Source organism: Myripristis murdjan, chromosome 15 (assembly GCF_902150065.1).
Source record: "Myripristis murdjan chromosome 15, fMyrMur1.1, whole genome shotgun sequence".
In the NCBI taxonomy this organism is placed as follows: domain Eukaryota; kingdom Metazoa; phylum Chordata; class Actinopteri; order Holocentriformes; family Holocentridae; genus Myripristis; species Myripristis murdjan.
Genome location: NC_043994.1, coordinates 30,260,585 through 30,274,452, shown reverse-complemented (window position 1 = coordinate 30,274,452; position 13,868 = coordinate 30,260,585). Strand labels below are relative to the sequence as shown.

The window sequence follows — 13,868 nt, the reverse complement described above, 5'->3', positions numbered from 1 at the left end:
GTATACTGATACAGTCTATGGTAAAAGCAGAAACACAGAGTCACAGTGAGTGTGTGGCCCCTCTGGTGGTTGTGGCCCTAAACAACCGCACAGACCGTTTATGCCACGGGCCGGCTCTGATGCAAACACTCATTTGAGTGTTCAAATTATTGAAATATTTATTAAATAATTGTAGAAAACAAATATTCATTTTTTTCTCAATCTGGGTACAGAAGGATCAAATGCAACTAGCATTTGACTGGAGAAGGTTTGACCTGGTTCTGGGTTATTCCAGTCGATAGCTTAAAAGGTATCGAGTACCGATAGCCAGCCCTACAGCTTATACAGTATGTATAAATAAATCCCTCGACCCAAAAACAAAAGTGGCATTTAAAAAAAAATCTGAAATTCTACTGTAGAAATTAAAACTCAACAACACTTAAACATGTTGCTAAACAATGCTAGCTTTAGCTTTAGCCACGCTAGCTTTAGCTGCGCTCCTGCTGCTGCCTGGTTGAGATTGATTAGCGTTAGCGTCACTCTGGAGCGTATCGAAGACGTGACATTCCTGCAGAGTAACTTCCTGCTGTGTGGAGACATTTCTGCTGCTAGCACTTCCTCCCTTTGTCCAAATAGAAGTTTTGTAAGCAGCTCTGTTGTCGTCTTTTCGTGAAGTATAACCAAACTTTTGAACGCCTCTGCCTCGACACCATGCTGACTCTATAGCAACGCAGCGTGCGTATGACGTCATTTGGCCGAGAGTAAACTTTTTATACTGTCAAAATTGGAGCTGGGGTTTTTCTATTCTTCCGGTCAGCAAACTACTGACTGTCCTGCAAGCCGATATTGAGCAAATCAAGGAGGAAAGTGCAGGGCTCCGGACAGACGTGGACGGCCAGAGCTGTGGTAATTCCTATCTCTATTTACCGACACACACACACTCCCGACTGCGCAGCACATAGCTCACTGTACTATCCGTTAAAGAGGCCATGGCACCTGTATAACACCTTGATTACAGCTGCAACATGGGTCCTAAACGGAAATGTAGGAGTGGTGCTCGAGGGCAAAAAAGAGAAGATTGGAAAAGGAAAAAAATGGTGAGGGATAAAGGTTTGTTATTGTTCATTGAATCTGAAATTTGAAGCATAACATAAGTTAACCAGATACCCACCTTGATTGTATGGCTACCTTTGGTTATTAGCTAAGCTAACCTACTTAAATGTGTTTTTTTTTTTTCAACATTAAAATTTGTATTTTGCCACACTAAGCCACAATAATTTAACCTGGGAAGCTGTCTAGAAAGTAATGAATGTTATGTGTTTATGATTTTTGCTGAAATCAGTTGATTTCTTACTCTTTGCTTGCTACCTAACGTTAGCTAACATGAGTAGGATACAAGGATACAAGGAAGTTTATTGGTCATTATACAACAGGTTGTATATTGAAATTAAAATGTGGTTTAAGAGTGACTATATTTGACAACAGCGTATCATTGGGCTTGTTATTATGGTTATCACATGTGTACGATAATTTCCCTCAAATACTTTGAGCCTCTGGTACGATAATCCTACATTTCCCACCTGGCAACACTGGTGAAGACTGAGTGGAGAGCAGTGGAGATGGCATCCTCTGTGGATCTGTTGGTTCTGAATGCAAACTGCTGAGGGTCCAGACTGGCAGGGATGTTGTTCTTTATGTGCTGGAGAACCAGTTTCTCAAAGCACTTCATCAGGATGGGGGTGAGTGCCACAGGGCGGTAGTCATTTAGATTAGACACTGCAGACTTTTTAGGCACAGGGATGATGGTGGCTGTCTTGAAGCAGTGGGAACACTCTCCTGTGACAGTGATATGTTGAAAATGTCGGTAATGACATCTACTAGCTGGTTGGCACATGCTTTTAGTACACGGCCAGGGATGTTTGCCTCCTTGATGCCAGCTTTCAGTTTTGCTCTGGCAGTGTTGTAGGCTTCTTTGTCACCTGACTTAAAGGCAGCTTTTTTGGCTCTACATAGAGCTCTCACCTCTCCATTCATCCAGGCTTTCTCATTAGGGAGTGATTTAACTGTCCTTATTTTTACCACATCTTCAGCACATTTGCTGATGTATGATGTCACTGATGATGCGTATTCTTCAAGGTCGATGTGGTTCTCCTGGGTAGCAGCATCTTTGAACATCTGCCAGTCCGTGCATTCAAAACAGTCCTGTAGAGCTGCTGTATCTTCATCTGTCCACACTTTAACTGTTTTTACAGTTGGTTTGACCCTTTTTGTCAGCTGGATGTAGGTAGGCAGGAGAAGCAGGGAGATGTTGATTAAAATCCCCAGCAACAATAATAACAGCATCTGGGTGTTTTGCCATGTGACTGCTGATGACCTCATACAATTCCTGGAGTGCATTTTTTGAATTTGCATCCGGTGGAATGTAAACAGCAGCAACAAACACACTGGTGAATTCTCTAGGCAGGTAATATGGCCGACATCTCAGCAGTAAAAACTCAATGTCAGGTGAACATTTTCCATCCACTCTGACTGCACCTGTGCACCAAGCATCACTGATGTACACACAGAGCCCGCCCCCTCTCGTCTTACCGGAGTCTTGTGTTCTGTCAGCCCGTCCAGTGATAACGCCTCATCCGGTATGTTGTTATGGAGCCACGTCTCTGTAAGGATGAGAGCACCGCAGTTTCTGGTTTCTCTTTGCTGGGCCAGCCTGAGCCTTATAGACATTTCGCAGGAGTGGGCTGGGTAGTGGGACAGCCTTGGGTCCAAGCCTTCTTAGCTTAAGTCTTACCCCGGCTCGTTTCCCTCTCCTCCTGGGTCGACCGCACCGCTTGCGATGACGTCTGGTCCGAATGTTTTGGTTGTCGGATCTTGAGATGCCGAGAGCAGATATCGTCTCAAGGTCCGCGGCACTCAATGCAATTATTGCACTTCCTCTTCTGATATTGACAAGTGTATTACTGTCATAAGTGATACACCCACAAGTGACACGATTCTCAGCAATAAAAACGGGAGAATCGCTCCTCTTTATGCTGAAATTGAGGGAGCCACCAGCTGCTGCATGCATTGAGAAAGCAGGTTGTCGGTTTAGAGGCTATCACAAGCTTAGATAAGGTATCAAGTGAGACAGCCTCAAAAACCGAGATAATAGGGACTGTTGATGAGCTAGAGTATACCAATGAGTTTGAAATTGATGAGATATCATCCGCCGGAGCAGCAGCGGATGCAGAACAAATTTTTTGCCTGATCTCCTCAACCTTGTTACCAAAAAAGTCCAGAAATTCATCCGCTGTAAATGATGAGCTAGTAGCAGATGGCTGTTTTTTTGTAAGCTTTGCTACTGTCTCAAAGAGAAATCTAGGATTATGTTTATTAATGGTGATTAAGCGGGAGAAATAGGCTGCCTTAGCAACAGCTAGGGCACGCTTATATTTCAATAAACTTTCATGCCAATGTAACTGGGACGGTCTGCAGGTCCCAACCACTCTGCGTTGTGTTCTGGTTGCTTATCAGTCACTGGACACTGGCATCATTTGTCAAACCCAGGTTTAATTCTGGTTAAATGAGTTGAAAGACAAAGCAGAAATTGTCATCGGCTTTCAACACGCCTCTCAGTCGAATTCAGTACAAACTCACTTTAAATAAATAAATAATAAAATACAGTAAAATAGGAAAGAAGCAAATGCCACTAATATATGTCTCTAATTTTGTGACATTTACATACATTGGTAACATTTTAACTTATAAATCATGAAATAATTTTAACAAATCAACAAAACAAATCCGTCTATCTATCTATCTATGTGAAATAAAACATTTATTTACATTGCCAGCATTTACAAAAAATGTAATTTCTCAGGCTCTGTAATAGATAGAAAGATGAAATAAAAAACATTTGAAAGCTTACACTCTTGTTTACCATCTATAAATACATTCATTGTCCCTAATGATAATAAAAAAATTTGGGAACTCTATAAACCTCTGAAATAAATAAAATAATTGGCAACACCTAATAAAAAATGCATTTATCAGTCTCTGTAGCAGATAGGAACCTGAAATAAAAAAAAACATTTGATAGCTTAAACTTAATTTTATTAAGTTTGACACAATCAGTTTGTCACACATAACATTCAAACATTTGCAAAGTGCTGGAATTGAAAGAACAAGTAACAAATAGCCAATAATAATATCAATAATCTCTATAAAAAAAAAAAAAAAACATACACATTTCAGTGAAAGTGGTCAGTGTGTGTGTGTGTGTGTGTGTGTGTGTGTGTGTGTGTGAAAAGAGCGAAGGAGAGAGAGAGAGAGAGAGTTTATGTATGTGCATGTAAGAGGGAGAGAGTTCCTCATTTTTTATGTCTTTTATGCTTGCCGCAGCACTCAATGTGGATGGCCTCCTGGCACTGGAGCAGCCATACACCGTAGCGCTGACACGCCCCTCAATGCCACTCTTGTCCAGTGCACATTCGCGGCGGGCTTTCCTCTTTTCGAAGATCTTATCAAAGTCGTGCACTGCATTCGCATTCTGCTGACTAGCAGTGGGGGGCGCTCCTTGAGGTCACAGGCGTGATGAGTTCCTCAGCCAGGTCCTCCAGCCACTCTTTGTAATGACGTTGGTATTTCGCCTTGAACTGGTTTCCCCCAGCAGTACAAGCAGCTACAAAGGCACTGTAACATGCCACAGAAAGACAGAAGAAAAAAATCCTCCTCCACCATTTCTTGCTGCGATGCTGGAACTGGTAGTATCCAGCCATGTGGTTGAGCAGATCAACGCCCTTCATGTGTTTCTGATAGTCTGCAAGGCATGTTGGCACAGACACCTCGGTTTGACATGATGGCTCCACCCTTCTTCTCACAGTCCCTCTCTGTCGGGTCGTGGTAGTTAGAGAGCACCATCACTGCTTTTGTATCCTGCCAGACACACAATGTCAGGCTAATGGGGCTTTCACATAGCGGGCGCTCAGCGCCGACCTCGGCGGCGTAGCCATTCATTGTGTATGTGGTCGCTGGGCGCCACGGCGCTCTGCTCTGCGCCGAGGAGGGCGCAGCGCGATGCTGGCGCCGCTGCTGGACAGGGCGGTACCGCAGGTCAGGGCGCCTCCACTAGACAGGGCGCTGCCGCGGGTCAGGGCACTGCGCCCAAGTTGAAAATTTTCAACTTGGGCGCTGCGCCCTGTGATGTCACCTCGGCGCGCCCAATAGGAGAGAATAGTGGAATCGGAAAAAATTGGCAGATTTTGGCAGAAAGGCACAAGAAAAATGGAGGAGAGCATCATCGTGGCTGTCTCTCTGCGTCCAGAGCTGTGGGACAATAGACTGCAGGCATACCGTGATATTGTCAAAAAAGCCCAGGCATGGAGAGAAATATCCCACAGTTTAGTAGTACCAGGTGTGTTTAAAAATTGTCAGTGATATGATGTTTTTCCTTTCCACAATAGCCGATTTTTTTTTCTTTTTTCTACAATTAAACACCAATACTGTTGTAAACTGAAGCAAATTATTTTCTAAACGGACAGGAGGTGTATGTATTTAGAAATCTAGATGATTGACATCATGGGATATGCACTACTCTTGTAAAGACAATGCAGTATAGTCATATATTTATTATAAAATCCCATGTGAAGTCACACATACAACAGGTAGCAGCTCCTGAACGAGATTAAACTCCCCCAACTGCTGCCTTGCCGTAAGAATTTCATGTACCCACACTCTTCTTGCTGCTGCTCGTCTTCTCCTCCACCTCGTCCTCCTCAGAAGAACTGCTGCCAGAGCTGATCTTTGACTTGGTGACAGGTACATGGTGCATCCGAAGCTGCTGTACTGTCCGCCAGAGAAAAGTGCGCCGGAACGGAAAACTACTTCTCAGCGTCTGTATCGGTCGCATAGCAACCATCGCCAAATACGTGCACAACGCGCATGCGTGCGCCCTACTCAGCGCCGTACTCAGTGCCCACTGTGCGCCAGTCGTCGCGGCACCCAGCGCCGTGCCGAGCGCAGCGCGCCGCCCAAACCGCGTCCTATGTGAAAGCCCCTTAACAGCAGCACACTGGCTTAGCTTGTCTATTCAGAGAAGCGGTATCACTTCAGCTTATTTTTCAGTCTATGTTATCACATACTACTGCTCATTCATTGGTAGCTGAATTGTTAGGTCTGTTTGATAAGCAATTTACATTTTTAAAATAATAATAATAATTTAATGTATTGTTAAAAAAAACCCAACATGATGCAGGTCAAAGACTAAAACAAGACTATTGACTAAAACTAGACTAAAATACTTTGGATTTTCTTTGACTAAAATGCCAAGACTTTTCGTCGACTAAAATGTGACTAAACAAAAAAGAATACAAGTTGACTAAATATGACTAAAACTAATAAGGGCATTTGACACAAGATTAAGACAAAAACTAAATTGAAAAATAGCCGACGAAATTAACACTGGTGCACCCGAGTCGACCCGCACTTTATCCGGATGCAGCCTTCTGTCTGCCTCCGTGTCTGTTTGTTCTGCTCGAGGTTTTTGGTGTTTTTGCCGTTAAGAGTTTTTTCCTCGCCACTGTTGTCCTGTGCTGCTCTTGGGGGAGACTTTGGTTCAGGATTTGGCCAATATCTGTAGGGTTTCTGTAAAGCACCTTAAGATAACTTTTACGTTTTGACGCTATACAAATAAAATTGAATTGAATTGAATTGACATTTGTGCATGTTTTCAGAAAGCGTACGCAAACAGATGAAACGGAGCGGCACCGCCTGAAACTGCTGTGGTGCCGATAGTCCCAGCGAGACCAGCCTATGAGCGAGCCACGACGAGGAAATTTTTAAAACTGGTAGTATTAGAGAAAAGGAATCCTCCACCCAAACAACACGAAAGCCATGTAATTCAGTGATTGAGTCTATGTGTTTCTCATCATGCGACTTGCTGCTTATTTCTCATTTTTGCCAGATGAGTCTAAACGGTTCTCACATCAGTGAACCCTCTGCAACTTTTCATATTGCACCTTTAACCAGTTTTTGCTTTTTCATAGAACGCACATTGCACGGTACAAATTGTGAATCTATAATTGATAATGCGATCGATTCTTCAAGTTTTAATGTGTTTCGGTGAATCCTTCAGGCCAGTTTGCCAGAATATGTCAGTATGGGGGTTCGTACTGAAAAAGTCAACCGTGATTATTCAGTCAAATTGTTTTTATTCACACGTCTTCACAGGAATTCAGATTCATAGAAACAGAGTTAAAATCCCTCAAAAATATAAAGATCCTCCACAGCTAACTATTACAAAATCACATCAAACGGTGACAAGCAGAAAATATTAGTTTCACATCACAAAAATAAGAATTGACAGTGCATCTATTCCTGAAGGCTAACATTGTCATCATCATCATCATCATCATCATCATCTGTAATGGAGAACAAGTTGTTGATGTTGCATCTTACATTATGGGTAATTGCATAAAGGCTAAATATGAACAGAACTGCTCTACTGAATTTAACTGCATGACAATATAAACTATGCACCATTTTTTTTTTTTTTTGCATTCAGTGAAATGATTTTTCACCCACACATACATCTTCCATTTGTTGTTAATAGGTTTGATTTGATGGCTTCACATTATCCAAAGTGATTGGTGGTTTTAATCATAATTCTGACATAAAACCATACATTAGCTTCCTGGAGGGCTATATTATAAAAGGTTTATCATTTATAAAACAATTTATTTACACACATTATTTCCTTATGACCATATCTGAGCCAAAGTGATGTTTAAAAGTTCTGTTTTTTTTTTTTTTGTTTGTTTTTTTTGCCAAGAGCTAATTTCTAATTCCACATATGAGATTTTAATTTGTTTTAAATTATATTATTTGAAATGATTGTGATTTTGGTGGGAAATACACTGTAGATTGTTTTTTTTTTTTTTTTAAAGATGAGGTCCCTGCTGCTTTCTGTACCATGTCATAAAAAAAGAAAAGTGCAACTCCAGTTTTCAGTGTGATATAGATTGTATAGATGTGGTGCCGCCGTCTGTTCAAGCCGAGTCATTTCTTCTTTGTTGACCTTTAACCCTCGAAGAACTTGACGAAGAAGGAGCAGACGGAGTGCCAGCCCTCTGCGCAGTAACTCTGCACCGGCTCCATGTCGTTCACCACGCCGTCCTCCCCGAAGCCGGTCTGCTCCTCCGCCTTCTTCCTCTCCTCCTCCTCCTCCTGCTCCTTCTTCTTCTTCTCCATCGCACCACCACCTGATGCTGCTTTCTTCCTCCCTCCTCCCTTTCCTCCCTTCTTCTCCGCCGCCGCCGCCTCCTCCTCCTCCTGGCCGCCGCGCTGCGCCAGCTTCATGTGCGCCTCGTTCGCCGCCTTCTTGCAGGTTTTGGCCTTCAGGACTTTCTCTCCCTCGCAGGCGTTCTGCCTCTTCTTCAGCTTCCCCACCAGCTGCTTCCAGTACTGGCTGGACTTCACCCCGTAGGCCTGGCACAGGTCTGGTTTGCCGGCATAGCGACACCAGTACCTGGAGGAGGAAGAGGAGGAGGAAGAGGTAGGAGGAAGTGGAGATGGAGCAGGACATGGAGGAGGAAGAATGAGTCCAATTGGCACAGGAAGGAGTGAGAAAAAGGAGAGTTAGGGAAAGAGAAAGAGCAGAAGATGATGTGAAACAGAAGAGTGAAAAGGAATAAAGTACAAAAGACCAAATTTCACACAAAAATAGACTTTCTGAAAGAAGAAAATGTACTTTTGAATGCTTTGGTAATTTTAAAAGAACCCCAGTGCTTTAACTCAATAAAAAAAAAATGATGGAGCGACATTCACTTGTATTGGAGTAAAATTTGACCGATGGAGTCGTGCAATTTATCCACTGAATGTGAGCTTTTTAAACTTTATTTTTTTGTTTTGCTGTTGTAAAAGCACAGATGGCTTGATTTTTTAATATTTGCATATTTATTCACCATGAAAGTCTGTGAGTAGCACTTTCCCCATCAGGGATTCAAGGCAGCACATGGTGAGTGCTTGATACAGATATCATGCATTATGGGTGAACTATGAATTAAGAATTTGAGTGTCCATGTTGGCTGAAGTGCCACTGAGCAAGTCGCTGCATGTGATATCTCACAGCTTACCTCTGCTGGTCGCCCGGGCTTTGGCTGCTGCAGCTCACCAGCAGAGTCACCAGCTCCTCTCCGGACGTCTCCCAGGTGCAGCGGTGCCCCCCCTTGGTGGTCAGCTCTCCGGAGCCGGGCACCGAGCGGTTTCGGGCTCTCTTGGCCGGCTGGGGGGCCGCGGGGGTCGGCGGAGGCTGGCGAGGCTTGTCTGCTTTCCCTTGGCGCTTGGCTTCGGGAAGGACGGGCAGGCCGAGGAAGAAGAGGAGGAGGAGGAGGAGGAAAGTACAGGGCAGGGCGCTCATGGTCGCTGGGGAGGAAAGTTTTGTCACAGATAATGGAGGAAATAAAGACACAGCACTGAGGCTAATTCTGTGTGGCCTCATACGGGACCCCTGCCCCGTAGAGAATTCATCCCACAAAGAATCACAGGCAATAAAAAACAATCTATATATGTATGTTGAATTTGACTGAATAAAACATTTTCACCCCATCAATCTACAGTTAAAGATGAGTATACCCAAGATCTCCAACAGGTTCTCCAAACCATACGACCACACAGGGTTGCTAATGAGCTAAAAATAAAAAAAAATGAGCTAGAAATACCTGGCCAAGGTTTGGAAAAGATCTGCGTTCAGGTTCTGAAACCTGAGCTAACATATTTATGTAATATTAGTTAGCTAATGTCCACTACCTTTAAGAGGAAAACCGCTCTACCGTAGGTTTGGACCTGACTCGGCTGAGTGAAACTACACCACAGTGGCATTATTTACAGCACCACTAGAGGTCGCTGTAGAGAGGTAACTAATAAACTAATCATACGCTGCTGTTAAAAACGCTCCATGGGGTCATTTTTGGGATTGAGGACGGTCTCCAAATCACCGTAGTGATGAAATGAAAGATGGCTGACAGACACCTCGACTGGTGCTGTGCCTCTGAGCAGCACGCTCACTGCTGCCACCGCTGGCCAGAATGTAGACTGCAACAACTTAATGTGGTGGATGTGTTCAGTTTAGTTTAGTTGGTTATTCACAGTTAAAATGAAAGCATAAAGTATACAATATTAACAAAAAGTTGAAGAAACCTCCTCTATTGCTTATGTAAATCAGTCAAAAGTTCTGGTCATATATGTTTTGTAAATCAATTTAGTCAAACTAAATCAGTGAATAAGAAGGCATTTTACGTACAAAATGTTATATTTTTTTCCCAGGAGCAAGTATATTGCTTGTAAGTGCAGCACCAGTGAAGAAGACAAGGCATCTGTCAGCTACATTTTGTTTTTCTGATTTTTTTAGAGATTTGGGCTGTTCTCGTCTTTAACTGCATCTCAAAATTTATGTAGAAGACGTAGCAGGATGAAAGGGGACACGAGAATGAGTGCAGGTTTGTTTCAGTGAAATTAAACTTGTTTTTTTCATCGTAGACGTCTCTGACATTTGTAGGGAGAATTCTCCACGGAGCACAGAGCCTCGTGTCAGGACTAAACTTTGCCCAAATCCCCGAGGGCCGGAGTGTGACACCGCTGCAGGCTTTTAACTAAAGCACACAATAGACCCAGAGCGGGGGGGTGATGGGCTCCTCCATTTAAAATCAGCCAAGCGTCAGCAACACACCCCCAAGAAGAGTCAAAACCGACACTCGTAGCTGTCAAAGAACATGCCGGAAATGCCAGAGAGGCCGGGGAGGCGGCGAGAGAGGGTTTAGACCGGACGGGACGGGATGGGACGAGAGGAAAAGTCGCTGCTGGTGGAAATATATTTTATAAGATGAGATCAGATTTGCTGCAGCATCACAGCAGCAAAGACGAGAGCTGAAGGGCAACAAACAGCCAGAAATGATGTGAATGGAAATGACAGCAGTACATTTTTTTATTTCATTGCATTTTCAGTGGACCCCCCCCCCCCCCCCCCCCCCCCCCCTCCCCCCAAAAAAAAGGAAATGCCCTATTCTTAGCATCCTCAGTTCAGAACATATTACCGCATATTATTATTCCTCAACAAGAGTTTTGATGCAATTAGGAACAACGAGGAAGAATGAAAGTTGCATGGATATACGCGTGCAAAAGGCCTTCCTTCTCTTACCGAATTTCACCTTAGGCCTCTTTTTTAGGGTTAATTTTTTATATATATATATATATATGACTGACTTTCTGCATTTAGAAAAGTGATGACAAAATGAATAAATTATACAGAAATAAATTAACAGACCACAACATCCCTGGTGAAAATTTAACAGGTCATCAAACTTTGTGTTTAAAGGACATCTTGTTTGGGAGTTGAGTCTATACGGTCCTCACTGAAATCACTCACTTATGTCAATTTTGCTTACTGCACCTTTAAATTATTTTATTTTATTTTACATATTTACTTTATGTATTTCTTTATGTATTTCTTTAATTATTCTTACTTTTTCTGATTTTCAATATTTGCACTAATTTTATAAATTTGTTTGTATTTGTATCTGTTTGTATTATTTACACTTCCTGACTTTTTCTTTTTTTCTTTTTCCAACACTTTTGCTATCTTTGTGAATAATTTTGTGTATTTTTATGTTCTTTTTGTGTTATTTCTATTTATATCTGCTAAGTTTTTGTTGTTCTCTGTGTGCTTCTGTTTGTTGGAACCGGTCACGTTTGATGACTGAAAAATGAAATAACTAAACTTAAAAACAATACCTTAAGTTTCTTTTTTGTTACTTTATTGAAAGATGTGCTGTGTTAATGGAGAGTTAAAGGAGAACACAAGTGTCGTCTTTGCTGCTGCCTTCATCTCAATGAAATGTCCCAACCATTTCACAAAGCATGCCTTATACAAAAAGGTTTTTTAATCACGTTTATGTATTTTTATTGTTGATTTAAGTACAAACTACACATTGCGAAAGCGAGCTGTCCTGACTGTCATTACAGGGTTTCCTTCCTGTGGCTTTCATCTGACTGACAGGAACCAGAATCAAACGCCTCGACTCAGAATTCACTGTGAAATGAGGAGAAAGTGGAGTTTCTTCGTGCTCCCTGTGATGAGTCACCTCACTCCGAGGAAGTTTTTTTTTTTTTTTTCAGACTCTAACATTCAACGCTGGTTTCTTATGGAGCCGTTTGCTGCCATTCAGAGCGACAAGAGGAAAACTACGCCACAGACAAACCTGGACTGCTCACATTCACTTCAAAAACACCAGAATTACCCTTTAAAGCCTTCTTCCCCCCCACTTAAATAACCATCTTAAGATGTGACGGGCTAAAGTGGCAGATTTTGATCGCGGTCTCTCCCTGCAGGAAGTCAAACAGGAGAGGAAAAAAACAAAGACGCACAACACCAAAACAAAAATAACCCCCACCCCACCCCCGGTCGCCGCTCCCCTCCTCACGCCTCATCAATAAGTCATGAAACAGGCAGAATTCGTCTCTGTCGCTTTCCCTAACATGGCAATGTTTGCTTTGACAATTTGCTCGCTGCTCTTAGGAAGTTTTAAGGAGGAAAAAGAAAAAATGTTTAGTTTTTTTTTTTTTTCTGCACGGGGAGTGAGAGGTCTTACCATGCGGCGCTGCAGGCAGGGCTCCGGCGTCGCTGGGAGAATGTGGGGGCCGGCAGGCAGCGCTCGGATAAAAGAGGGGCGAAGACGGGGATAAAGGAGGTTTTTGGGGGGTGGAGGGAGGAGGAGGAGGAGGAAGAAGGAGGAGGAGGAGGGGGTTTGATGGGCATACAGGGGACTATAACAAGAAGTGCCCACCCTGAAGCGAGGGCCCCTCCCACCTTCACCCTCAGTTCCTGACAATCCTCTGTGTGTCCGTGTGTGTGTGTGTGTGTGTGTGTGTGTGTATGTGTGTGTCTGTGCCCCCCACCCCTCCACCCCCCTTTGCTTGTGGCAAACAGGACAATGGGCACACTTGCCAAGGTTTCCCTCCTCCATCCAGAGACTGAAGACACCTACAGAGCGTTTTTTTTTTTTTTTTTTTTTTTTTTTTTTTGGAGGGGGGTTGATGCTTCAGCTTGTGAACAAAACCCGTCTTTGTTTATCACCAAGACAGTTTTTATAAGAACGCACCAATCCTCCAGAGCCTGAGCTGATGCTTTATGTCTCGGTGCAACATCCTCAGCGCGAACCGCCTTTATTCTCCCAGTGAAATGAAATAAAATGAAGGATGGACATTTTACAGAGATGAAGGAGAAATGTTTCCATGTGAGCAAAAAAAAAAAAAAAAAAAAAAATCTCACCATGAGTGCATGAATATTTCAGAAACTGTACTGTATACTATACTATACTGTATTTTCTCCTTCTCATCTGGGCTCATTAAAGTTTCGCTCTCAGCTGTGTATTTTAGTTTTGATTGTATTTGTGAAAACTCAGCTGGAGCTGTTCTGCACGTACATTAATAAGTTCATGTGCTTGTGCAGGGCTCTGATTTTCTTTATTTCGCTATTAGTAATTAAATAGACAACAACACATTGCAGTGTTCTAAGCGAACAGTTTGTCTCTGTTTTCCTGACGAATATAAAATGAAAGAAGAAAGAGGCAAAAGCAGAAAAAGCTTTACAAATGTAGCTATATGTCGTTTTCTCTTATCACATAAAAAGCAGCAATAAAACCATTAATATTCCGTTCATTTTCCAAAGCATGCCAGTCTTGTTTTTGATTTTTGAACATGTCTTTTTTTCAAAACTCCAACTTTCAGGTGATAAAAAACCTTGTAATTCCCTGACGTCGGCTAACATCTGGCATCTAGTAGACATGGATATTTTAATTTAATTTCTAAAACACAGACACGTTATGTTGTGTGAGTGCTATCCATGCGTGACTGATAAA

General features: G+C 42.6%; 1 protein-coding gene across 1 annotated transcript; it reads right to left on the bottom strand.

The window, feature by feature from the left end:
* Positions 1 to 7,753: 7,753 nt before the first annotated feature.
* On the bottom strand, positions 7,754 to 12,672 carry fgfbp3 (fibroblast growth factor binding protein 3). Its single transcript, XM_030070589.1, has 3 exons — positions 12,600 to 12,672; positions 9,090 to 9,378; positions 7,754 to 8,482 (listed from the first exon to the last, which is right to left on the bottom strand). Exons 2-3 carry the CDS (start codon positions 9,371 to 9,373, stop codon positions 8,035 to 8,037), a joined length of 732 nt encoding a protein of 243 aa, XP_029926449.1. The 5' UTR covers positions 9,374 to 9,378; positions 12,600 to 12,672; the 3' UTR covers positions 7,754 to 8,034.
* Positions 12,673 to 13,868: the final 1,196 nt, after the last annotated feature.

Coding starts and splice junctions, on each gene's coding strand:
- fgfbp3 (XM_030070589.1), bottom strand. CDS start 9,373: ATGAGCGCCCTGCCCTGTACTTTCCTCCTCCTCCTCCTCCTCTTCTTC. Junction 8,483..9,089: donor AGCCCGGGCGACCAGCAGAG/GTAAGCTGTGAG, acceptor TTCCTCCTCCAG/GTACTGGTGTCGCTATGCCG.